The following is a 26,465-nucleotide window of genomic DNA, read 5'->3' on the forward strand; positions in this document are numbered from 1 at the left end:
CCCACTAAATTACGTTAACTTACTTTATCTGTTTTGTGCTTTCATTCAAGAAAACAAAGTTATTGGTTTCATATTATTTCATTGCTTTGCGCACCCTTACATTCGTGACACGAAGGTGACGCTGCTGTCAGCTGCTGTCGCGAGCGATGCGAAACGAGGTAAAAAAGGAACCGAAACTTTGAAAACCGGCGTGTGCACCGCACGGTTTTCTACAGCGTACTATGCATCTGCTGAGCCCTTCACTACGGCGTCCCTCATAGCCTGGGTCGCTTCGCGACGTTAAACCCCAATAAACCAACCAACCAATCATTCAAATTTATACGTTGTCATTTTGTTGGCACAACGGAGACTCACTGCGACCACACATACACAACCTGCACACAAAACCAAAAATAAAAATAAGGGCGGGGGGGGGGTAATCCGAACGCCCTGAATGATACGAATGCTCTGCTCTCCCATACATAACCTTGGGTACTTGACAGCGTCCTATCTAAGCAGCTGCAGTTCTAGTAACATCACACACACAAAAATTGTTAATATCACTCCTTCCTCCCATAGAATGTTATCAGTGGTACCTCGCTCTAGGCGGCTATATGAATAAATCTCTTTTGCTCACGTATATTACTTCGAAATTGCGTTCAGAAAGGGCTTTTCAAACACACAATCTCCCTAAAGCATTGGTTTTGTAAGTTAAGTGCCTGGTGATGACAAAAAATTACCGAACCCATACGCGACATTTTTGTGCAAGATAGCAGGCCCCATCATGGCTCTTCGGCCCAATAATGTCTTAACAAGGCCTACAGAAATACCCTACTAGGCACTGGTGTCATGAGCAGTATGAGGCATGGAAGAAGCAGCAGTTCCAGCTGCAAAATAACATCCATGCTCATCTACTAGGAGAAATAAAAAGAAGCTACAGAAATATAAGTGTCCCACTCTATCATTGCTTTTGCTGACATGCTCAAACTAAGCAAGTGCCAACGAGATATTAATAAAAACAGAGGAAAGAAAGAAACAATTTTATTGCTGCTTCATAGAACTTACCAGACGACAAAACATTTGTCTTTATGGAATTCAGTGTGACTAGATCAATCCAAATCGGAACAGGAGTCTTGCCTCATGACGATGACAATAAATACTGTATACCAACGGATGCAATGAACCGAAAAGCAAGTAGCATACTAAATGCTCTGGAAATACATAAATGAGCAATTCGGCATTAGTGGCACAAAGCCTCTTTTCATGACTGTAAACAAAGAAGTACTTGAACACTACAAGAGCACGCAGTCCCAATTCCAGGATAGGTACAGCATTTGAGCCTTTGGTATAAAATGGCGTAAACTCCAACACATTAAGAATAAGCCAATGAGCAAAAAAATGGCCTTAGGTAAAAGCTACATTATTCCTCATTGCTTCGCAGATGTCATGTATGAAATGGCCAAGCCATGGTCATGTCCTCAAACATTAAAATAAGATGTCCCCCATAGATACATATACTGCATTGTCTGACCAAAACTGAGCAAAGCAGAATGACATAACAACAAAAACATCATATAACATAACGTAGTTGGATTAAAATCACAACTCTTCACAATAATGAGAGCATATGTCGTTAAATCATCGCGTGCAAAATCTCAAAATCAAGTCACCACTATGAGAGAGAAAAAAAAAAGAACTTGCGTCATTGTTTAGGGTAAACGAAAAGGGTGTTAGGAACATTCAGTAGAGACCAAATGGCAGACTTTTGGGCAATAATTTTGGCACACCAGTCTGAAAAATTCACAACCAAAAGTGCACCATTACAAAAGTACAGCTAGACTGCCATGGCTCGCAACACCAGCCAAATACTAAAAGTAAAATAAACCTCACACGGTTTCTACACTGATGGCACAACAGAAGAAGATAGGAAACATGCGAATAGTAAATGGAACAACAGAAAAGATGAAATAAACAACATACCACTTCTGACAACTAGCACAACTACTCTTCCTGACTAACAATTATTACTAAAAGAAAATGCACATCACATCACATGATAAGTAATTCCCCTGCACAATAAGACATTAAACCTGAAAGGGTAGATGCCAAAGGGCATTTTGCATCAGTGCTAACATAGCAACCCTTATTTAAGTTTAAAACACCTGGGTTCATGCTTCTGCATTTCTATCACTACTGCGCTGATCAGAAATTCATCAGACATGTGATCACTCCAAGTGAATGTGACCAAGACAGTTGTTCATACCCATTTCAATGTACAAAATAAGAGCCTACGTGATCACGCTTTCATCATCACGAAAATCATGCACCAAGAACATCTCTTGACATGAGAAAATCAGGATTCTGGTTCCCAAAACAAGAAAGCCACATTATAGATTAAGCAATATGGGTTGCTCACCCATAAATGTGCAGCATGATGGAACTTTTTGTACAACACGCATTTACAATTTAAACTTGTGCACAGGAATGTGTGGTACTCCCAGCAAGGTTTGAAAACTAAGGCTCTTGCCCCTTTCTCTACAAACCTACTTCAGCAAACAGAAATACCATCAGCACTTTGTTAAAACACCCAATGGGGGTTAGCAACATGTGTAACACGGGGAATAAAATTCTCAGGTCAAGCAAGTACGGGCCAAACTATGAAGCCTAGCTACTAGCTGGCCATGTCTGAGCTCTGTTGATGCCCGAAATTTACTATTTACATTAACCGCACCAGATGCCCTTGTTTAACAAAATCACAACAATGCTTGCAGCCCTTCCTGAAAAACCGGAACAAACTGACGAGCAAAACTGTGCGTTTGAATGGCAACAGCTATTGGCTAAAGAGCTGTGTAGTTCTCGATGTGCTGCCTTGAACGACTGCCAGGTCGCTCGGACGAGACAGACGCCGTGCTCGGTCGTCCATAGCTCTGCGCGTGGAGTGGATGGTGGTGGTAGTAGTCGGATGGGTCGTGCCTGCCATAGCTGCCACCTTCGGCAACGCTGCTCGGTCGTGCGTAGAGGCGTCCCTCGTACCTTGGTGCATGCACGCCCCTAAGAAATAGAGACAGATGCCACAGCTTGCATCATACCCAGTTGGCTAAGCTCTGCTTAACAGAGGCTCCATTCAAGACCACAAAGAATGGTAGATCACGGGCCTTAATGCAAAACAACTTTCGAAAATATCGCCTTCACTGCTTCCATTGCTCAAAAAATGAAATCAGGTAGGCGAGCAGACTTCAGGTCAATATACAGTGGCATGCACTGAAAAATAAAATGTCTTCATCAAGTCAAACAGTAGCTTTTTTGAGAACTGTGAATCCTTTTCCATTAGTCTTCATCAAAAACAAATGACACTGAATTGTGGGGTTCAACGTACCAAAGTGACACATGGGCTATGAAATACGCCATAGTGAAGGACTCCGGATTAACTTAGACCATCTGGGGTTCCTGAATATGGGCTGACATCACACAGCACATACACTTTTTTTTTTTTTGCCTCCCCTAAAATACGGCTGTGACCTTGGGATCAGGGCCCAACCGCCAAACCTACTTAGCCATGATGGCGTACTGAAATGACATTGTGGATGCAACTGCAGCTTATGTGATACATTCCAAAAAGAGCTCCAATAACACTAGCCTCCGCTGTCTCAATTTACAGTCACAAACCTTTTGAGATCACATTGCACAGCCATTTATTGGAAACTTCAAAAATATGCTTCTGAGGCCACATGACGGTCTGACACATGATTAAGGCTCCCAATTTTCAGCACTGGAAAAATTTTAAATTCTGTGAACTGAGAACAAAGAATCTGCAATATTCCATGGTAAGCCTCCTGCACATTAATGCATACGGCCTTTTGCATAAAAAGCACCCGCGTGCTTCGCCTCGATGGCCATGGTTGTCGAGAAGTTGGCTTTTTCTCATATCTCACTAGCGTGGTAGGTGAGTATGCTGTGGGTTATCTGAAAGAACAGTGAAAAAAAATTTGTGCGATATTTGTCACGAATATAATGCAAGGTGTTTTCCGAAGCAGATGACTTAAGAAAAATAAACACATTATATTTGTAAAAATATGATAACACTGCTCTCGACAGGGTCCAGTATTGCGACTCATTCTATAGAAGCGTCAGGACACATTGCTTCTAGGAATGCAGCACTTGGCATACTAGCTTGCTTGAGCGGATGGTTGAGCAAGCAAGCAGAACTTGGTTCATTACCGGATTCTACTTTCTGGAGAATTCACAAAATTAAATTAATCTCATTCCCAACATTCTATCATTTCTACAGATGTCCACAAACACATCATAAAAAAAAAGAATCTGGCCGCTTACACGCAATTCTGTGAAAAATGTAACAATCTGCGATTTTTCAAGCAATCGCGGAATTGCGGCGAGTAGGGGGGGGCCTTACACATGAAACTGGACATACTGAATGTCTTGCATTTCACTGGATGCACCACAAGATATTTGAAGATGCAAGCAAGTTCATGTTCATGTTGCTGCAGTGAGCATTGCGACAGATTATGCGAAGGTGGAAGCACCACTGCTTGTTACCATGTGCATCACCAATGGACTGCCCCGTGAAATCATGCGCCCAACAACAAAAAGCTTGCCACCACCAACTACTGCTTAGAACTGCATTACTTCACAGGGCACCTTACAGACAAGCTTAGCCGTCCATCTTGGTTGCATTTGAATAAGGCAACAGAAACTATAAGTGGCATTAATGCTAGCATTACTGCCGCCAAGGGCAGCTGGTGGCCAATATATACTGTGTTTGTTTTGCCGCTTCAGACATCGGTTGTGACAAATACAGCCACAAAGAAAAGATGGAAGCGCTGTAGGAATTGATTTTTCACCAGCTACTTTTTCTTGTATACTTACTTTCACTCTTACTACAATTATTAAGGCCTTTAATGTCTCATAGTTGTAAGCAGCAGTTGTCGACAGAAAATGTCACGCTTTTCAATTGGTGGAAACGGTCGTGACGTCACAGTGCGGGAATTTCAAATGGGGCCAATTGTACTTTGGCTAGTAACCATGCAACCAATTGAAGGGATCGTATAGTGATCCAAGTAAGTGGGACTGAGCTTAGTTAATTGCTTAATTACCCAATTAGCCTAATTAGCTTTACTAGTCAGGCCATATAAATAAATAAAACCGATTAAGAAATTGGTCGAGCTCAGGAATCGAACCCCGGTCTTCGGCGTGCGAGACGAGCATGCTATCCACTCCGCCATGCCAGCTCGATGGTTTGGAATGAACAAAGGCGCGTCTAGTGAATACGTCTAGTGAATACAGTGTCTTCACTCACTCTCATCCTCCTCCATTCCCTTCCGGCGAGGTTTAGGTGTCCACCGACAAATGAGAGACAGATACATTTCCTTTCCTCAAAAACCAATTTACCGACGAGCGAGGCATAGAACCGAATGGGCGATGGCGTTCTATGGACTCCTTGGCAGCGTTGCAAGACGATGTCGCCTTCTACTCTTAGGGGCGTTCTACTCTTAGGGGCGAAGCTTAACATCTTAACCACACATCAGTGACCACACTTTAGGTCAAAAAGTTCCCCCCTGAATTTTGTGAGACAGTTACTGCGTAATTTCCTTTCCTCAAATACAATTTTCATTTTCTTCATTACGGCTCCTCTTTATCTATCTTCTTTCACTCCCACTTCCTCCCTTCCTCTGCAGTGCGGTTCAGGTGTCCACCGAGATGACAGAGAATTACTGCGCCATTTCCTTTCCTCAAAAAGCGTTGAGTTCAAAGGGCAGGGCATCCGCCGAAACGGGTGGTGGGGTTCCTCCCTGGCAGCGCTACAACGCGCTGTTGCGTTCCACTCCTAAAGGCGAAGCTTAAGCGCCATTAATTAGCAGTTAATTGGTATTCAGGCATTAATCAGTAATTAACCATTAATTAGTGATTTGTCATCACTTAGTAATTAGTACTCAATTATATGTGACGCCGCCAGTGCCACAGAAACAGCGAAGGTGGTGCGGAAAGCGCTTCCGCCTCTACCCACTTTAGACAGTCAAAGTGCCCCCTGAATTTTTTCCCTTTTCTGTAGTTTTTCTGAACATATTTAAATGCCTACAAGCAATCATCACCAACCACTGAATGGTGCTCGCAGCTTCCATTCTGAAAACTGCACAGACCGGGAATGTTGAATGGACACTGAGGAGGTCAACTTTATTCAACTTTTGTTCTCAGTAAAAATCAATGGCTCTTCCTGCTTAAGTTGATATTTGCCCTGCAGCAAGAGACATTTATTACCAAGAAAAATGCATTTAACAATTTCACTGCCACTCAATTCAAACCAATGACACTACACTAAAAAAAAAAGGACTCCGTGATTATCATTTTAGAGTGAATAGCGATATGCACCAAGGAAACTGTGTCGACGTGCAGTTTACGTGCAAAACAAGCTGGTGATAGTGACACCAGTGTTTTATTTTTTGCCATTTTCAAGCTTATAAAAGCTACATTTTCAGTGAAAGTAGCACCTTCGTTGTTAAGAGTGCCATAATCCATTGTTACAGACCAATTCGAATTTGCCTTCAGTGCCCCTTTAACAGTATCACTTATCAATTATAGACCGGTGGGCACTTGTGCAGGTACGGGCAGGTGAGTGGTAATATATATGGTACTGTAAAATCAAACTGCCACCGCGGTGGCTCAGTGGTATGACGCTCCGCTGTTGACCCGAAAGATGCGGATTTGATCCCGGCCGCAGTGCTCGCATTTCGATGGAGGCAAAATGCTAGAGGCCAGTGTACTGTGCGATGTCAGTGCACGTTAAAGAACCCCAGGTGGTCGAAATTTCCACAAGCTCTTCACTACGGCATCCCTCATAGCCCGAGTCGCTTTGTGATATTAAACCCCCATAAATCATCATAAAATCAAACTGTTGCAATGACACTAACCAAAGTAACTGGACTCTGAGGCATCTGTGTCATCACAAACAATATCACACACAGATGTGATAGGCATGTAACATAACATTGCCCTCTCACGCCTTGCCAAACCCGTGAGCCAAAAGGTATATCACATCACTTGTAAACACCATAAATCAAGGTCCAGCTATGCGCACATCACACTACTAATCAAGCCACTACGAAAGCTATGCATTTAGATGAACATCCCAGATTTACATGCTAGGTAATGCAAATTCAAGCTGTAGTGATCAGTTAGTAGTTCTCTGAGGTGTTCATGGCTTAGCTGGTAAATTATTGAAATGCAAAGAATTTTCGCGTGAACAAGACCTCTAGGAGACAAGAAAGGCACACAAAAGATGTGGACACGATAGCATGCAAGCAGTATAAATGTGAATTCAGCGCCCACTTATGTCTTTGGTTTTCCTTTCTTGTGTCCTCCTGTTGGGGCTGAAATTATTTCCATTCCAGCAATTCTCTTTTCAGCACAATTAAAGCAGTAAACATAGTTATTAGCTTTCTCCTTTCAGTTCGTTTGGTTTGTTCGTGGGGTTTAACACCCCTAAGTGACTCAGGCTATGAGGGACGCCGTAGTGGAGGGCTCCAGAAATTTTGACCACATGGGGTTCTTTAATGTGCGCTCACACCGCTCAGTACATGGGTATTGATGACATTCGCTGTTCACTTCCTGAGAGAAATAAATGCCCCCAGTTCCCGCAGATTTCATTTTAAGACAACATTTACAAGCTCACCCCCTTTCCGAGCTAGCGTAGGGGCTCGAAGAGGGCCAATAGTCAGTGCCCGCAGGAGCCCTGGTAGACAACCGTAGAGGTGGAGCCAGCACTGGATCTTCAGATGGAGTCTGCAGGGGAAGCTGTGTCCGAGGTTGTGGCTGTGGCTGCGGTTGTGGCTGCGGCTGTGGCTCTGGCTGTGAAGGTGGACGCCGTCGTGCAATGTGGACAATCTTGACACTGCTGTCTGACGGCGGACGAAATGGCTGAAGACTCTGCAGGGAGAGAAGAGGAACGCAAAGTAAACACTTGCAGTTCATGACTGATGGTGCAGAATTTAAGGTTATGATCCCAAAAATAAGTGCAGAAGAACTAGCAGTGTGTTGTGAAAAATAAAATTTGGCATGCAGTGAGGCATTAGGACAAATTACAGTTATACTTGCGGACTTTTTTTTTTGGCAATGCAGTAGAGGCTAGGCAAGAAAGGGAAGGAGAAGGGTTTAGTACCTCTGCCATGTTGTTCATTATTCAGCTCTATAGAATCCCCCCTTTCACCCCTCTGCCTTTCTAGCCCGAACAACGAACAACCCACCACCACAGCGCGGGTACAATGGGCCGTCTCTTTCCCTTTCCTGCCTAGCCTCTACTGCATTGCCAAAGAAAGTTGCCCATGAGTACAGTTTAGGGACTATGTGAGCTCTGCTTTACACAGCAACAAAATACAAACTGGCCGCCGCGGTGGCTCAGTGGCTATGGTGCTCGGCTGCTGGCCCGAAAGACGCGGGTTCGATCCCGGCCGCGGCGGCTGAATTTCTTTGGAGGAGAAATTCGACGCCCGTGTACTGTGCGATGTCAGTGCACGTTAAAGAACCCCAGGTGGTCGAAATTTCCGGAGCCCTCCACTACGGCGTCTCTCATAGCCTTAGTCGCTTTGGGACGTTAAACCCCATAAACCAACCAACCAACCAAAATACAAACTCTAGCCAGGCTGCTGCCAACCAAACTAAGGGCAACATTGGAAAATGGCCACGATTAAAAAGAATGCCATAGCAATCCTGGCAACAAGGATTCAGGCACGAAGTGGCGGCAGCATAGAAATTACTGTTAGACATACGAGCTCTTTCAATGAAGCATGTTTTCAAAGTGTGACAAAGCCCACACTAGCCCCTGTAAACCTATACAGAACTGCTATCAGATATGTGGGCCACACAAAAAGAAGGGTGTAATAGGACATAAGAAAAAAGAAATAAAGAAAGCCCCTCTCCTAACTTGTCTCTATCACGCAACTCTACAGAAGAGAGATAATTTTTGACAGCGGCCACACAACTTTTCAATCATGTCTGTGGCAATGAAAATAAAGAAAGTAGCCAGCAGCACTCACATCACGTTTCCGGCCGGTCTTTTTGGCCTTTTCATACTCTGCTCTCCTCTTGTGGTCCTGGAACGGAGAACAAATAGAAGCACACATGCGTACAATGCACGCCAATCACAAGCCAGAATACTCACCACATAGCTGATCAGACAGCTGCCTGGTACCCACACAATCATGGAGACGACAATCACAGTTCCCACAATGTTGTCATTTAGAAATTTCACTGAAAGGAAAGATAATATAAAAAAGTACACAAAACACTTTTTGCTATGTACCACCGAAATAAGACCAGCACTTTTGCATATGCACAACAAGCCTAGAGTTTCTACAATATCCAAAAGCCAAGCTTGAACGTTACTGCAAACTGGTCACCACAAATTTAAAAAATTAGAGACCTCTGGTTGCCAGCATCTGAACAGTGGTTCAACTAGAGAAAAATTTCATGTCCTAATGATGCTACAACGTTCAGTTTTGATCTCATCTGTAAGAACTGGTGTAGCATGCTAGGCTAACAACCAGGCAGACCTCTCCTGTATTCATTAAAGTCTCTCTCTCATCTGTAAGAAGGCCCATTTTTCTGGCTTCCAACCACATGACAAGAAAATTGCCGCACTAAGACAATATTAATGTCAAGTTCAAAGAGAAAATACACACATAACTAAAAGATAAAACAATGGACAAATGAAAGAAGAATGCATGCATTCTTGAGAACACATATTTTTGTGCTGCAAAAAGCACATGTAATATCAAGAAAACTCACAGACTGTATTGATGTCGATATCTTCAATAATATCCCAAAACCTTTCGACAATGTCTTGAACTGTCTTTTCACATCTTCCCTGTAATTCAAACAGACCAAACATCGAATATTTTTAATGTCCTTTACTTAAGGTCAATAGTATATAAAATGCCATCATAAGCAAAATGCACCTGGAAAGAGAAAGAAGATAAAAAAAAGCTACTATAAAAAAAAAGTAGTTAAGAGTAGTTACAAAGTGTGACCAGGCAGAAAAATGTGAATTACTGCAATACAGCCACACATCAAGCAGAACAAGCTTACCAGCTAGGGCTACTTTCAAGCTAGATCTCTATGTACAGATGTGAAAAAGCCATGCAATATTATCACTTATGTGGTAGAAAGCTACGATAACCATTACAGTAGCAAGCTGACACCTTTGGAATCGACATGAAAAAAATAATTTACCGTTCTGTTTCTCACATATCGCAGACATCAACAGCCACACAACACTATGGAAGCATGCTATGCGAATTAAAAAATGTAACATACGGAGAACTGACCTTTTCACAGTAGCCATGTATGCATGGTGTCCCATCCCTTAGAATCTCCATTGGCTCAGTTGGCTTGCAAGTAGCATTGTGTGAGGGTCGACAGCATCGTTTGCATGCATCCACCTCTGGAAATATGGCAAAAAAAAAGAAAAAAATGAGACAAGTTTCACAGCCTGCAAGCACACCTTCCTTTGCCTACTGTGGCACCTTGCTGAGTAATTCTCACCACTGTCACTTGCACAGTCACAATACTGAAATGATTAAAATAATATTGACAGATTTACCAAGCTGAAGTACTGTTTCTGTGAGATTCCTTTACAGTGTGTACCACTTGTACTCTACTAACATTCAACTAGTGCAATCATTTCTCAACAAGCAACCCAATGCTCGGTCAGTGCAGTAGTGTCAGTACTATACCTGCCACCTTTATGAGGAGTGTTTATGCAGCACTTTTGCTCAGTGCTACTCATAAGTGTTTCGCTTAGGATTTGTACTAATGAACCTTTTTGCAAGCCTAAAGCAGATGCAACATAAACAATGATGTCACAAGACCCTGCTCACCCAAGTAACCACATTACTTCTAAAAAAAATTACCATTCCGCTTGCAACAGAGGCTAAAAAATGAGCAAAACCATTTCATGAAATTTTTTTACGCCTCCAGTAATCTTTTTAGAACCTTGAGGCACCTACACTGGTCCTGCCGCACAAGCAGGAATATACTTTTGATGCGCGCAGCCTTACTCACACATGGTGCTGGACAACCACGACAAGACATGCACATGAGCATGCCCAGGAGAAAGGACAACGACCCTCTGAGGTTTTTGCCTTAGTTTATGTTTCACACCCTCCCAGCTGACAGCCTTCAAGCCTTCGCTTACCTGTGTCACACATGCAGGAGACTTCTCCCCTAGTCTCGCAGTATGGCATACATTCTCCTGCCCGGCACTTGCCCCTAGGGAGAGAGCAAGAGGTTTGAGAAAGAAGTTCAAGACACCACATACGCGCAGTTTGGATGAAAGACTGCTACCTCACCACAACTTTTTTTTTTTAATAGAAGTCACTCGCACATTCCTTCTTTCAAAGACACCGCCTCTCGGCAAAACATTAGCACATAACCAGCATCTCCGTAAGCACTGAAAATTAGCTGAGGCAAAATTATGCAAGTGTTCCCATGCGCAGTCTAAAGGCCTCATTACTACTACCTCTTCCAGTGAATCACTTCCCAAAACAGCAGCACAACTCTCCTATAAACACAGTGCCCTGTCCCATAGCATTCATTACTAGTGCCCAAGCGAAATAACCGCAAGCTGCCTAGCTGAAACATCAGCTAGACTGGCACCTTTAGAGCACACAATATCATTTTATGTGCCCACGATGAGTGCTTTCCGTAGAAGTGCACATACAAGATAACAGAGTAACTCACTTGTCCAAGCACGGACTGTCATCACGCTGGGGTGGTGATGGAGGACACTCCGCTGACCTTCCAGTGAATGTACCATTAAGGGAAAAAAAACTGCGCTTGAGGTTTTGGGATCACGTATATATCAACTAGCGATGAAAAGCGCATGACAGCATGTGAAGCTGGCTACTACCTAATGCATGTTCAGATATAGCCTGTGTTCTATGTTTACATATCATCTACTCAGCAAGTATAAGTACAGATGACTTACATTAATTTAGCATGCCAGTTTGAATTGTTAGAGGTTTGAACGAAAGGAAACACTTGATGTTGGCTGTGAATTAAACCTTCATATACTTACATATCTCGTAACAGCAATATGTACTTACTGTCAGAAGTGAGCACTGTACGAGCGACTTCACGATATTTATAGGAATTGCAAAGCCTGGTCAGCACTGTCTTCAGGAAAGAACAACTGTTCTAGGAGGCAAAATGCAGCTTCCAATCCAACTCAAGTTGACAGCAATTCTTTTTCATAGTCTTCTTCATGGTGAATTCCACTGCTGTCTCATTAATAATGTTCAGCATTTTTGCAACCTAATCAGCGCTGACTTCACAAAGCTACCTACATGTAAGAACTGGGCACATGGGGAGTCATGGCGTGCGTGCTCTCCAATCTCAGTAGACAACACCATGACAGGCAAAGCACCAGTCACAAATCGCTTTTACATGTGGAAATCATTAAAAACTATGACCACTGATTAGCTCAAGAGAAGCAATGCTTCCATAACCCACACAGCTTCAGCGGGACAAATTGCACGCATCACTTCTCCATACTCAATGATGCCACGCCCCTTTCTTCCGCTGTCCACCCACACCCAACTTGTGCTGCTTTTTCTACATGACTGCCTGTGGATGCAGCAGCTGGCATGACTGGAATGCACCCAGTTCAAACAAAATATCACACTGATGAATTAGCAACAAAATGCATGAGGAAAGAGAAGGGGAATGCAGCAATAGGTCTGGAGGGCAAATGAAATAAGGAAATTTACAGGAATAGGGTGATTGCAGCTTATGCAGGACTAGGCTAAATGGAGGCATATGGAAGAGGCCTACGCACCACTGAAGACATAGCTGGACTGATGATGCCGTTATTGCTGATGATGATTATGATGATGCATGAAGAAAAGTGCAAGAGGCAGGTGCGGTGACTGCAGCAGAAAACATTTCTCAGAAACATGTGAGGCTGGCCAGGCAGAATTCAAAAACATTCAAGCACTCTGGTAAAGGATATGTGCAGTAGGCTTCATTTTTGCAGGCGTTGGGCTGCGCCTCCCGACAGAGAGCCCCATTTTGGGAGTAGTCACAGTGCCGGCAGCACGGTGAATTCCTGTCACTAAAGAAAAAGGAAAAGTGAAATTTGAAAAGCAACGAAACCTTTAGAAGGGCAACAACTGCTATCTTTGCACAGCAGTGGCTCCTAGTGATTTGCTTCTTGAGCAATTAATGTATCACTGAAAGACCTCTGCAATATACAACGAGAACATGATGCCCTAGACACAGCGGTAACACTATCACTGCATATACTCTGGCCAGAAGTAAATGGCTGCCACCATAATACCTGCACTTGGCATTCGGTTTCAGTCGGCATTCCTCGTCGCAACACGGGTCACTGTCCTCACTCCCAATGAGTCCAGCATCACACTGCTCCCCTTCTTCCACCAAAGAATTCCCACAGAAGGACTCTTCAGGCTCTAGAAATAGGAAGACTAAATCAATAAAACACACTCATAGGGACAAGACTAGCTAAGTATGCAGAAATCTACGTGGCTCTTTTTGTTCTCAATCATATGGAAGCACTTACTTGAAAAGCACTTGCTTGCCTTGGCCAGTAAAACTGCTCTGATAGACCGCACACTGCATGGGGAGAATTTCTACGACAAGCAGAAAGAGAGACAACCTGTTAAGATGCAATTGGGCTATGCTCACTGGTAGTGCACGTCTACTGCAAACATACAAAGAAATCAGGGAGAGGAAATGGACATGAGCACATGTAATGCAGAGATCAGATAATGGATGGCTGGTGTAATGGAGTGCATTTAAAGCAGTGATGTTCCATGCCACAACCAAAAATTTCCTTAACTGGACCCAAAAATCCCTATTTCTGGCCTTCTTTTCATGCAGCAGTCTGGAAGATCCAAAAATTTGGGGGAGGGAGGAAAAGAAAATGTCCCTTCCTAATGTTCCCTGGAAACCTAAGAAACCTGGAGACCTAAGGAAACCCTTCCTCCTAAATTTTACCCCTAAAATTCACTAAAAAAGAGAAACTTCCCCAAAAGGAACACCACTCATTCCAAACGAAGGTAAAAGTAGAACAGTGCGGCAGAGAGTTAGGTGGGAAGATGAGTTTTGTGGGGACAGGGCGGGCACAGCTGGTGGTACAGGACAGGGTTAATTAATTGGAGACCAGTGGAAGAGGCCTTTGTCCTGTGGTGGACATTCTGGGTTAATTCTGATATCAAACATGACAAACCTTATTGTTCGGGTCATAGCCACTGACGGAGTAAGTGTACATCAAATATGATCCACCCCGCTGGGAGTCTGGAGAGCATTCAGGCAGGTCAGGGTCATGCTCACTGCCCCAGTTGTGACCTGTACACAGAACAATGCGGAGTAGAATGAACCTTTGCGCATTAGCTGGATGAACTGGAAAATTATGACACCTCACAACATGCCATCCACAATACACAACATCTATTTTACAGGATATAAGTGCATTGGTTCTATTTGTAGTACGGAGTTTTCAATTCTTAAACAGGTTAATGTCCTAAGCAATGGCTTGCTATGATTTCATTAAACAAAAAAAAATGTCACACAAGCAGTGCCACCTTAACAAGCAATACTGACGTAATAAAACTGCAACTGAGCAAGACATGCGCATGCATATTTAGCAGATTTTACACAGCCCCAATATTAGAACCGTTGAAAACAAGCACATCACAGAGCTAGCTTAGACATGTACAAAAACAACACTGCAAGGTAGCACATAGAAAGGATGCACTTACCAAATTCTGAATTCCGGAAGCAGCAGCAGCCGCAAGTGCAATGAAGCAGTGGCAGAGAAACAAAAGAAGAAAGGCTTAGAGAATCTCTCGGCAAATTACATCCATACGCTTTCATATCCGAGAATTTGTTGTCACAGTTAAATATCAGTAGTATCACCTGTCCAGTATATCAAAGCAGTGGATTTCTATCACAAGAAGTTAGTTGAATAAGTACCAGCAATGGGAAGCGCACATGGATAATCTGTCTCAACACTGAAGTACCTCAGTTCAATCCCATTCTGATATGAACGGCATTAGTGGAAAAGCTAGATGCATAACATTAGCAAAAAAGCTAAACAAAAACTTTTAATATGAGCAGCTGATGGAATAACAAATGTTGGGAGCAAATATAAGACACACTCAGTGGCAGCTGTGAATGCATTTCACCAGCTATCATGGCACTCAATGTGTGCAGCTGGTTCTAATAATTGATAACATTCCGAACATACTAAGAGAATATATATAAAACGCCAGCAATGCGGCAAAAATAAAGAATAAATAAAAAAAGCCGATGTCTTAACGTCAATTCTGCTGCACTTTCCAGAAAACAACAACCTGAAATATGAGTTGCTAGCAGAACACACAGGTGCTTCATTTCCATGATTGCTAACAAGAAATAAGTCATTTTTGATATCCATTAACAAGGTTTGGTTTGGTTTATGGGGTTTAACGTCCCAAAGCGACTAAGGCTATGAGAGACGCCGTAGTGGAGGGCTACGGAAATTTCGACCACCTGGGGATCTTTTACGTGCACTGACATCGCACAGTACACGGGCCTCTAGAATTTCTCCTCCAAAGAAATTCAACCACCGCGGTCGGGTTCGAACCCGCGTCTTTCGGGACAGCAGCCGAGCACCATAGCCACTGAGCCACCACGGCGGCCCATTAACAAGGCTCACACATCACACACGTTTCAACACTTCACAAATTTCGTGTCAGCGGGAGGCATGAAAGTACTCAAACTTTATCAAAGTGTTCCTACCGTGTGCTGTGACAAGGTCAGCCTCTCTGGTGATCACTCGTTGCCCATAATGGTTCCGTGATGTGCTAAGCCCAGAGTTGAGGTACAATGTGTAGCCATTTTTCACATAACCTGCCAGAAAATGCTCGTAAGAATTTTTTCACAAAAATGTGTGACAACAAACATTACTTCTAGTCTCATGTGATAAAATACAACTTTGCATCAACTCTGCACCAAATCACCCCTCAAGCTGGCTGTCAGTAGATTCAAGTATATTTAAAGCATAAGATCTATGCACCCCTGTGATAGTGCTTAAACTGTAAAACACTAGGCAAACAATTAAACAAGTTTTTCACTGGGGTTGTCTCAATATTAACGGTCAAGTTCTCCACAAGTAAATGCATGATTATGACACTGTACTTTGCACTGAAAAATTCTGATCTGGCACATGCCACAAAAATTACACCAAGTTCCACTTAATAATACAGTGAATTCTAGGCACAAGACCCCAAAATGAAGCATTATATTAAGTGCCCAAACACTGTGAATTCTTACCCGCAGCAGGGATAATCTAGGAACATGACTGTGCACATTAAATTTTTAATTAATTTTAAAGAGCAGTAAAATCCTCTTTTGATGAAGCAGTCCACAAGATAACAGAAATAGTGAAAGAAACCTAACTGCCCCTAAAGGCTCACCAAAAATGCGTGTATTCATAACCTTGCGTGTATTCATAACCTTTCTTTAATGATGTAATAAACATCTGCTGTCAAAAAATTTACCTAACCTCATTACTCAAAAGAAACAAATAACCGGCCACTTTGAACAGCATATTTGCATTGAAATAATAATCAGTGCTTTTCAGCATTCATTTGATGCAAGGATTAAAGGCGCCTGTATCTAGCACAACATCTTGCTAAATCTAATTCCTCTGAACCAAAAAAATTTTTCATAAATTTTTTCTTTTGCTGCAAGGTTGCATTATGGATATAATAAAAACATTTCAGTACAAGTATAACAAGTAACAATGTTTATCTTTACTGTAAACTATATCAATTTGATGAACTTTTCCATTGTTTCAGTTTCACAAGCCCAAGCGTTCTCAAGTAAAACTTTTTGTGGGGCTAGTTAGTGCTTCATTCTCTTGGGTAAAAATTAGCGCAACATAAAGACATTCACAAGTAAGAAAGAAAGGACAATGCGCTAGAATTCATGTATAAATAATGGTTAGAGTGGTATACAGCAGGGCAAACAAGAATAAGCCAGAAAATGGCAAAGTTGGGCAAGGCAAACTGCACCGTAGCTCCAGCTTATCGTTCCAGTAGGCACAGCTGAAAATTTGTAAGAGCAAAAAAGACTAACAAACAAAAATTAATGCTATTCTAAGCCATCATTTGCGCTGAGAAAGCATCCCAGCTGATCACTGCCCTCTCTTCTACCTTGGCAGAACCTGATGTATGACCACTACACAGTCACAAAGCAGTCAATGCATAAATTAGCCATTACGCTGTTTATATGTGCACTGAGCACTCTGGACCTGAAATAATTTCAACACTATACACAAATCCATCTTCTTTTAAGCAGCCTAGCACCTTGACATCTTAGAGAGGGAAATTCTGTTTTAATTTTCCTGATGTCTCGGTTAACGAGAAGACTTGTATAAATTGCCAGGACAAAGAAGTCGTCTAAGTAACAAACAAAAACAAAGTGATATCTATCAGCGTGTGCCATCTCTGGCGAAAGTTTTCAGGCTAAAGCATCACAGAACGCAGTGGGCACAGGGCTTCATGGCAAGTGAATGGTTACGATTAATTTTTATGCAATTAAAGGTGTCAAGGAGGAATTTTGGCACTGCCTTCATGGTGACAAAACCAAGTTAATACGGACGTTTAGCCAAAAACACATACAGGCCTGCCCCGAACATGGGTGTGCTGGGCCAAAAACTTTGGCGACAAATGGCACGGCCAGCAAAGAGAAGCGAGGAAACGGGTCGCCACTTAAGTTCACGAATTCAGCAGTTAGGTGGGGGGGAAGCAGAGAGGTGCGCGTCGCGAAAGAGAAAAAGAGAAAAGCGTGCTCATACCGGGGCTGCAAATGCCACCCACGGAATTGCGGCGAGGAGAGCCCACGTAAGCAAGGCCCAGGATGCCCCCTTCAAACTTCTGATCGGTAAACAAGTGCGCCAGGCAGAACCAGCGGTGGTTCAGGCTGCGAGAGAAGACCTGCCCGGCGGCAATAGACATGCCCGCATTCCTCAGGTTAGTCATACCAGCATGGCTGCTCACAGGCACCAAAATGTACTAAAGTATAGAACACCAACAGAGACTTTCTGGACTGGTGCATACTGGCAATACAATAAGACTAACAGCCGTAGTATTTCACTGACACACTAAACTGTGTTAGTAATATAGTTAAGTGTAATATAGTTAATATATTAATATAGTGTAATATAGTAACGTAGCGTAATATAGTAATATAGTTAAGTGTGTTAGTTAAGTAATACAGTTAAGCTCACAGCAGCTCAGATATCTCAGGCGTGGCCTGTCGCAGGCTTTTCCTAACACTATTAGTGACAGGCAAGCCGCAGTGGCATGCAACTTTGTAAGAAGAGTTAAATCATAGTGTGCTGATGGTTTGCTGCAGTTGTATACAGCTGCATGTTGTGTACAGCTGTCGCTTGTATGCCGAGAGTTGGAGGATTAAGAATGTCACGCTTGGTTGTTCACACAGCACTTGAGTTTGAACAAAACGTTAAACCTTTCACTACTGCACCGTAGGCCATCGGCAATCTATGACCAACATTTTGAACCTGTCACCAAAAATTAAAATGAAACTTCCGCCGGTCAGTGATTATGGCATCTGTTTCGCTGCGCGCTACACCGAGCACTTTAGTCGACTGTGCAGTAGTGAGTTGGACAACTAGGTGGAATGATCGGATTTTGGTTCTGATAGTGCGACTTTTCTCAGAGGCCCGGGAAATCAGTGCGTGCTTGCATGTGTTTCGTTTTATTGTTCACATTGTATTTTATGTGATGGGCTTCATTTGAAAATTATGAAAGTGCCCTTATTTGGTGATTAAGGGTCCTTGCAACATACTGCCAAGATATTTTACCAAATGCATTAGCAGAATTTCAGTTATGATGATGTCAAGGAAGGCCACGCCCCCTATGAAACCATTCATATGGAGAAAAGGAGGAAGTGGAAGTTTTGCTATAAAAAGCGATAACAAAACTCTGAACAAGTACAATGTGCCGCACATTCCAGATTTGGTATCTCCACTTCACATCCTCATGCGTCTGCTTTCTCTTGTGGCACAGCAGTCGCATTCTCTCAGTTGAAAGGCCACAGAAAGTGTGGTGTACTATGTGGGCAGCTAAAAATCTCAAGAATGGCAGTTATGAATATGTGTAATGTTTCATATATTTAAATTTTTTTGTGATCAACTTCTGGCTCAGTGCAGCGGCCTATTTTTGTTTTGCTTATATTTTTTGTGTGAGTGTGTTACCAGCATATCTAACCAATAACTTTTCTAAAAGTGTTGCACACAGAACTCTGCCGTTTTTTTTTTCATTCGGAAGTATAGCCAATACGCTACAGTTGGTTGCATTACAATCCATAGCATATATGGCATTTCTTGAAGAAATAGCTTTCAATTTAAAACACTCAAAACTGGTACTTTTTTCACGGCAGCGAAAGACTTAATGAGCGAAGAGGAATTTTCGTATGAAAAAGATTTTTCTTTCCCTCGCTAAAATCCTATTCCTTTCACCCTCCCACTCTTTGTTCTAGGCAAGCAGAGGATGCAGTGCAATAGACACAAAGAACACATTAACTTGTGCAGAAACACAGGACACTTGTGAGGTACATGCAAGCAGAAAATTGAAATACAGGGCAAGTGAGCACCCAGATCACGGAAATATGGACGTTCTCACAATCAGCACAAGCCCAGCGGAACATCATATCTCAGCAGTTTTTGCTAAATATCAACTATCTGCTGTCACTGAAGAATAATAAAGGTGATACTATGGGATAAGCGCAGTATGCGCTTTGCTTAGCACATTACTAGGCTTTTTCATTATTTTCTTCTCATCCGTGTTAAATCTAATGTTTTTGCATCTTTTATGCACAAAGAGCTTATTTTGTGCAGAGATACTGGGACTAATTTTATTCCTTCCAGAGTCGTGGTCACGTACCTTATTTTGGAGCTGTACCTTGAAATAGCTGGCTCAAAACGAGAATGCCTGCATGCCCTTAACTCTCTCCCTACCATGCCAACTCAGCATCGTTAGCCCACTAATGATGACTTTGCACACTGATTTCGGAACCTTCCGTGTTGCTCACTGGAACGGTGCGCATCTCGCTTGTAGTTAGAGAACCTAGTTAGAGAACCGAAGTTTTGTTTCCCATGTAGTTTCTTTTTTCCCACCACGCGACAATCAGCACCAATGTTTTCAGTAGAACTTTTTGACGGGTTAGTTGGTACATTGTCTTGAAAGAATGTCGTACGCCAAAAAAGGACGAAACAGGTCTGTGTTTTTTCCTTCCTGTTTCGTCCTTTTTTGGCGTACGACATCCTTTCAAGACAATGTTTTCACCTCTTCGCACTCTGAAGAAGTGAAGATGTGGTACTGCGCCCACTGCCCGCTAATGACGACTTCGCCGGTCGACTTTGGAGCCTTCCGCGTTGAGTAAGGGCATACTGCACTGTAGACCCTTTTGAAAACTCCGTAATTCAGCTTTTTTGCACGGCAGAGACTAGCTGAGAACACAGGCGGCCACGCGTTGGTGCCCAACTATAGGGTCTCCAGTTATTGCGATGTACCAAGAAAACTATTCATGATAGAACTTTGATGTCTAAAAAAAAGTGGCCAATAGAATGCAAAATGTTCTCATATTTAGGAAAGTTTTTTTACATTTTTTCCCTTTTAGATACTAGAGTACCTCTAAATTTGTTCAATTTTTTTTTTTAAATCTTGTTTCTGGCAAATAAAATTTTGTATTGCAATGCACAATTCACTATTCAAACTTACATACCTAAAAGCGTATTTATTTAACTTTGTTTTCATATATTTCAAAAAACTTTAAATGCAATAGTTTTTAGAGCTAAAAAAATATTGAAACCTATGAAAATCTATGCTTTTCACCACGGTAAGGAAAGGTTAAAACAGATTTTAAAAAAAAGAAACTAAATTTGCTCATCAGTCTGAACTAAAAATCTGTTCGAATTACGCAGAGTTTCAATTAACAGGAGCATTTTTTATATATTTAATGTTGGCACGGCCAAAGCCTCAGTTTGAATAAACCGGATATTGGAATGAAGTGAGTTTGAAGTAACAAGGGTGCGCTCTACCAAGTATCATTGCATTCCAAGTGCCATCCTGCCATCCTAAAGGGACAGTGAAATATCGTTGACTTCATGCATATGACGTTCAGTCAAAAAAGCACATGAAGTTCCACTGTACTATATACTGCATGTGAAACAAAGCAAGCGTCATGCAGTGCAGTGCAGTGCAAGGGCTGAGCAAAAGAAGGGTAACACAAGAGAAGGAGGAAAGGGTAGTGCCCAACCACCTTGGCTACAGATGCCACCCGGGGAGAAATCATTAGCAGAGGCCACATATCCCAGCCCGAGCACATTGCCATCGTCAGTGAATGACTGGTCTGTGAACAGGTGGCACAAGCACGTGCTGGTTCTACACTTAGTGGAAAATGCCTGCAAAAACAGAGAAACCAACATGCAACAAACATGCGAAGTGGCATGCACATGCATTCACAATAGCACAAACATAAAAAAGATGAGTAACAACGTCACCATGTAAATGTGCAAAACAATAGCTACTCAGTCCATGAGTGCTGTGAAAACATCAAACACAAGTAGTGTTGGACAGTAGGAACATGAAAGTTCAAGATGGCTTACATTAACCTAGTGAAAACTAAAGGACGTGATTGCCGACAACTGAAAGCATGCACAATTTTCTGTGTTATGCTTTTTAGCTCCTCTCAACACATAACATTTGACCAAAGTGAACACGGCCAGATACCATTTCCACTGCGAACATTGATTCATTGATTCAAACTCCTTTCTATAGACTTTTTAGGAAGGTGTAAGTTATTGCCTTCGACTGAAAACTTTTTTTCAACTGTGTGAGCAAAGTATGAATAGCGTACACAGCCTACCAAGCCTTCACAGTTTGTAACACAGCACAGCTTCTTTTCAAAGATTCCTTCACTACTCAATGCTGTATTAAAAGCTAGCCATTCAACACTTTATAATCAATAATGAGGTGCACTGATAACTAAGTACTAACATATTCTCAAGGGATATGTGACGAAAACTTCATATTTTCAAAGACTGCATGTGTGAATTTTAAGACGTCTTTCAACTTTGCATGGCATACAAAACGTCACACCTGACAAAGTCAATAACTCTAGGTGATTGTACTATTACACACTTCAATGTAAGTAACTAAGTATTGCTATCTTAAAAGCAGGACTAGTGATACGGAAAACCAATTCTTATGTTGCACAAGGTCATTAACCCTTTGACTGCCAGGTTTGTTTACTCACAGCTGCACACACCCTGCCGGGTTTTTTTCGCATGTTAGTTTCCTGTAAATATTTTGCTAATAACGCACTAAAATTCTCTGCAGGGCATGTAGACATGTTTATCCAGGATAATCTTATAGATATTAGTCGTACTGAATCAAATCTTCCAGCTCCAATCTGCCTGTCCGATTTCCTCTTCTTACGCGGATTTTTCGGTGGAAGGGGGACTTCATCGCTGTCATCACTCGACAAGGCACTTGGGTGGGCTCCTTCCTCGTTCTTATTATCATTTGGACTCCGAATTCACAAGCAGATTTGAATTTCTTCGTCCGTCAAAGCGCGGACGAGTATGGTACATTGCCTCACATGGCTGCTGTGCGGAAACCAAAACGAAGTGACTCGGATGTGGAAACATGCGCGCTATCTGTTGTGTAAAATTTACCCGACAATATGAGTTTATAGCGTCTCTCCATAGATGGCGCTACATGTTTGCACCGTTTGTTTTACACGAGTATTATCGGAAGCAGCAGGGGGTGAGTTAAAAAGCGAAAACGAGTTAACTCGGGATAGGCAGGGGGTGTGCATATGTGGTAGCCCGAGTTATCTCGGGAGTGGCAGAATAAGGGTTAATAAACTTTCACACACAACTTTATAGCACTTCTGTGAGCACTGCCATTTTGAATGCAACAATGCTAATATGAAAAAATCTTGCACTGGTGCACTTCACAGTGCAGGCCCAAGATTTTCATGTGAGACCGAAATCTGCTAGGACTTTTTTCAGTGTTCGTAATAAAAAAAAAAACAATAAAAAGCTGGTAAGAAAACATATGCATTCAAGACACATAAACAGTTCAAGAGTGCAGCATCTAACAAGCTTCTTACAGTCACAACACAACAGGGTCCAAAGAGTGGGTAAGGGTGCTTCTTAGAAATAAGCATGAAAATGGTACAAAAACAAAACATAAAGGACAACAGCTCTGCCTATGTGGTTAAGATCATATCCGAATTTATCGTAGCTTTGGCCTCCTCATTTTGGGTCACTGCGTATCTAAAGATGTGCCGCAAAAAATACACTCACCCTAAAGACCAAGCCTGTCAGACAACTACTACAAATGGTCATTTCAAGGCGGCTCTGAGGAGTGAAGCAGATTTTTTATTTTTTTTTCCCCTAGACAACAGGGCACTGCACTTACCTCAAGCAGGTCCCTGACGTTCCATGTGACACCTGCCATGTTGTAATGGACTTCATTGCGAACCACTGGTGTTGGCTCTGTGTGCACCATCACCTCTTGGATGACGAAGCCCATTCCACGAAAGCCGGGGTGGCGGTCACTGTCCCGCCATTCCGTGTCCAGGAAGATTTTGTTGACGCGGTCAATCAGGGTTATCTGTCCACAGCATAATGCAAGCAAGTTTCAGAGAGATGTAAAGTCATTATGCAAATATAAAAAGAAGTGGTAGAACAGAAGAAAGAACAAATTAATGATATCACACTTTAGAGCAGCATGTACAATTTTGGGAACTATAATGCCAGTGCACAAAACTGACAATGATTTCAATTCCTTTTTTATATTCAATTTTTTGTGGCACTACCATTTTCATGATGTAACCACAATTAAACACTGAATGCTCTCTGGGCTGTTATGGAAATTTTTGAAAAATTCATCAAGCATAAATTCTCCTAGCAAAAGTAACTAAGCTAAAACCACAGCTTACCTACTTACTTCTTTCATGAGAAAACCTTAAGCAGATATTGAAAACATTGTATGTTGCTAAGAATATGTAAAATTCATTATATAATTCTCATTTTCATACACTATTCAAGTAATCATAGCTAAAGGTGAGAACATAGCTTGCCGAAAGAAGTATGTACCAGCTAGGCTTTGCAACTGATGGTTTCAAAAAGCAAGCTCACAGCATCAGTCTGCACACTACACAGACATTACCACAACCTTCAAAGCTCAGAGCGCATATCAGTGCTTCTCACCAAAAAATTGATGGTGCTCTTGAGGTTGCGGCCCCCCATGTTTTCATAAAAGCGGTGGTCGGCCACAAGCAGCAGGGAGCAGCGGGTCTGCACAGGCTCCCAGTGGTAAGGCTCCATAGCCTGCCGCTTTTGGACGTGAGATGTGATGCTGCTGCCGTCATTCCAGTGGCTCAGATTCTCGGATAGATCTCCGGCAGCCTCTGTTGCATTCCCATTTTCTTTGACGTAGCCGCAGTACTTGGTTCTGCAGTTAATTTGTGACACACACATTTCAGATAGTCCTGACTGCACAAAGTAATTAAATAAAACATGGCTACGGGTAGCTAATTATTAACTTCAACCCAATCGACACCATCACATCATTCAAGCTATACAGAAAGCAACAAGTAGATTTTGACAATCGACACCCAAAAACTGACCATGCATTCAACAGAACATCTTACTTTTTTCCATCTCAAAAAAAAAAATTCTTTTGATTTGGTAGTCAAGAATGTCAGTTTAGGAGTCTTAAAATATCCTCTAGCATTTACAGTTGAACTGCTGTAGAACAAGATTTTCTTTTTAAAAAAACTGAAAACAAAGTCACTGAGGGCTTGTGACAAAAGCTGTTCGTTCTACAGCTGCATTCATATCTCGCACTGAACACTAAAATAAGGAGAAATGAAAACTCACAGTGACTGAGCTCCATGCGTCGGGTCCCAGGAGTACTTTACATCTGACGCTCGGTAGACTATCATCGTGGCATTATTGTCATTGGGTATATGTCTCCACGACGGTTCCACTACGAATGTGTCGTCCTTGATTCGTATAGATGCTGTCATTACACCTTCATCTATATGCGCGCTCACGTTGGACACCAGTTCCCCTGTGGACAGGCGGTCACGACATAATAAACACAACCTCCAAAACTACTGCTTGATGAAATGAGTAACACATTGTATCTCTGACTAATTAGAGTTTCAAGAAGAAGCAATTATTTACCAAACACTCTGCCTTCGAAGAATTGATTCTGGTCTACCCATACGGGCCGCTTCTTGCCAGAACCATCCACGGTGTAGGCTTTGAAATGAGCAGACAACAACCCCTTGGTTGGGTTTAGGATAAGACGAAAATCCCTGGTTGGTGACAAAAACGGCGGGTCATTACAGGAAGAAAACTTAGCTAGAGTAAAGCACCCAATAAACACCGCCTACCTGCCATGTGCCCTAAAGCTGACTTCTTTGATCGTGTTGAATTTGTGCTTGCTTGGTTGCGTTCCGCGTTTAGTGATGGAATGACTGAGATCGCTGACCTTCAGTGTTTCAAAATATTTGAGCTGGTCATAGATGTTCGCGGCTGCAAAGGAATTTCAAATGTCAGAACACAATCTAAAACAAAAATTCCCCTCTCAGGCACATTAATTGTTGATCTGAATTGCACGATCTGAATCTCACAAGTGGCGCGAGAAAAAAACGCGGCAATCATAGGAGCAACGTTCCAATGGGGCCAACTTTCAGGACGATTTTCTGCGGACTGCCGGCTACGAACTGACATGAGTGCTGCTCACCTTGACTTGTGGTTATTACAATTAAGTAGCATATCACAGGTAGAGCCTTCCATGTGGAGACAGTCATGCTTCGTGCACTTTTGATCGAGGAGCACGAAAGTAACCACACCCAGGAAGTTTACATCTCAAGTGGCGCTACCGGAAGTAACGTCATCGTCACGCGCTAGCGCAACCGCGCTACCTCTGGGTGCGCCACACCGTGGCGGCCGTGATGTGCGCTTTATGTGGTGGCTGGGGTTGCGAAAACGAATTTGTCCAACTCTGAGAATTTATGACAGGCGAAGTGATCAGACATCGCAATGCGAACAGTTTACATGTTAGCCTAAAGATGACGCGACAATTGATGAAGCGATGAAGCACCAGGGTTTTTTTTTTTTATATTTAGAATTTAGCCTATAAGCACGTCTATTTTGGTGCGCTTGCAATGAAATTGAAATTGTTTTTTTTTTTTTTGTGGAAAGGAAGCGGCGTAGTATCTGTCTCATATCTTGGTGAACCGCGCCGTATTGGAGAAAGTGAAAGAAGAAAGGAAGAAAGAGGGACCGTAGTGGAGGTCTCCGGATTAATTTCGACCACCTGCAAGCCTAATGCACCGACACCGCGCAGCACACGGGCGCC

General features: G+C 42.5%; 1 protein-coding gene across 1 annotated transcript; it reads right to left on the reverse strand.

Moving 5' to 3' along the window:
- Positions 1-1,003: 1,003 nt before the first annotated feature.
- Positions 1,004-26,001, reverse strand: Tace (ADAM 17-like protease Tace). The gene is made up of 21 exons (XM_089570889.1): positions 25,848-26,001; positions 25,495-25,636; positions 25,283-25,416; positions 24,974-25,166; positions 24,302-24,545; positions 23,508-23,702; positions 21,340-21,481; positions 15,790-15,900; positions 14,769-14,774; positions 14,237-14,355; positions 13,568-13,637; positions 13,325-13,457; positions 12,998-13,099; positions 11,728-11,790; positions 11,183-11,256; positions 10,314-10,429; positions 9,775-9,853; positions 9,149-9,237; positions 9,024-9,080; positions 7,664-7,917; positions 1,004-3,030 (listed from the first exon to the last, which is right to left on the reverse strand). The coding sequence occupies exons 1-21, from the start codon at positions 25,912-25,914 to the stop codon at positions 2,817-2,819; spliced, it is 2,604 nt and encodes an 867-aa protein (XP_089427015.1). The 5' UTR covers positions 25,915-26,001; the 3' UTR covers positions 1,004-2,816.
- Positions 26,002-26,465: the final 464 nt, after the last annotated feature.

Source organism: Amblyomma mixtum, chromosome 2, assembly GCF_055824585.1.
Source record: "Amblyomma mixtum isolate Tamu chromosome 2, ASM5582458v1, whole genome shotgun sequence".
NCBI lineage: Eukaryota > Metazoa > Arthropoda > Arachnida > Ixodida > Ixodidae > Amblyomma > Amblyomma mixtum.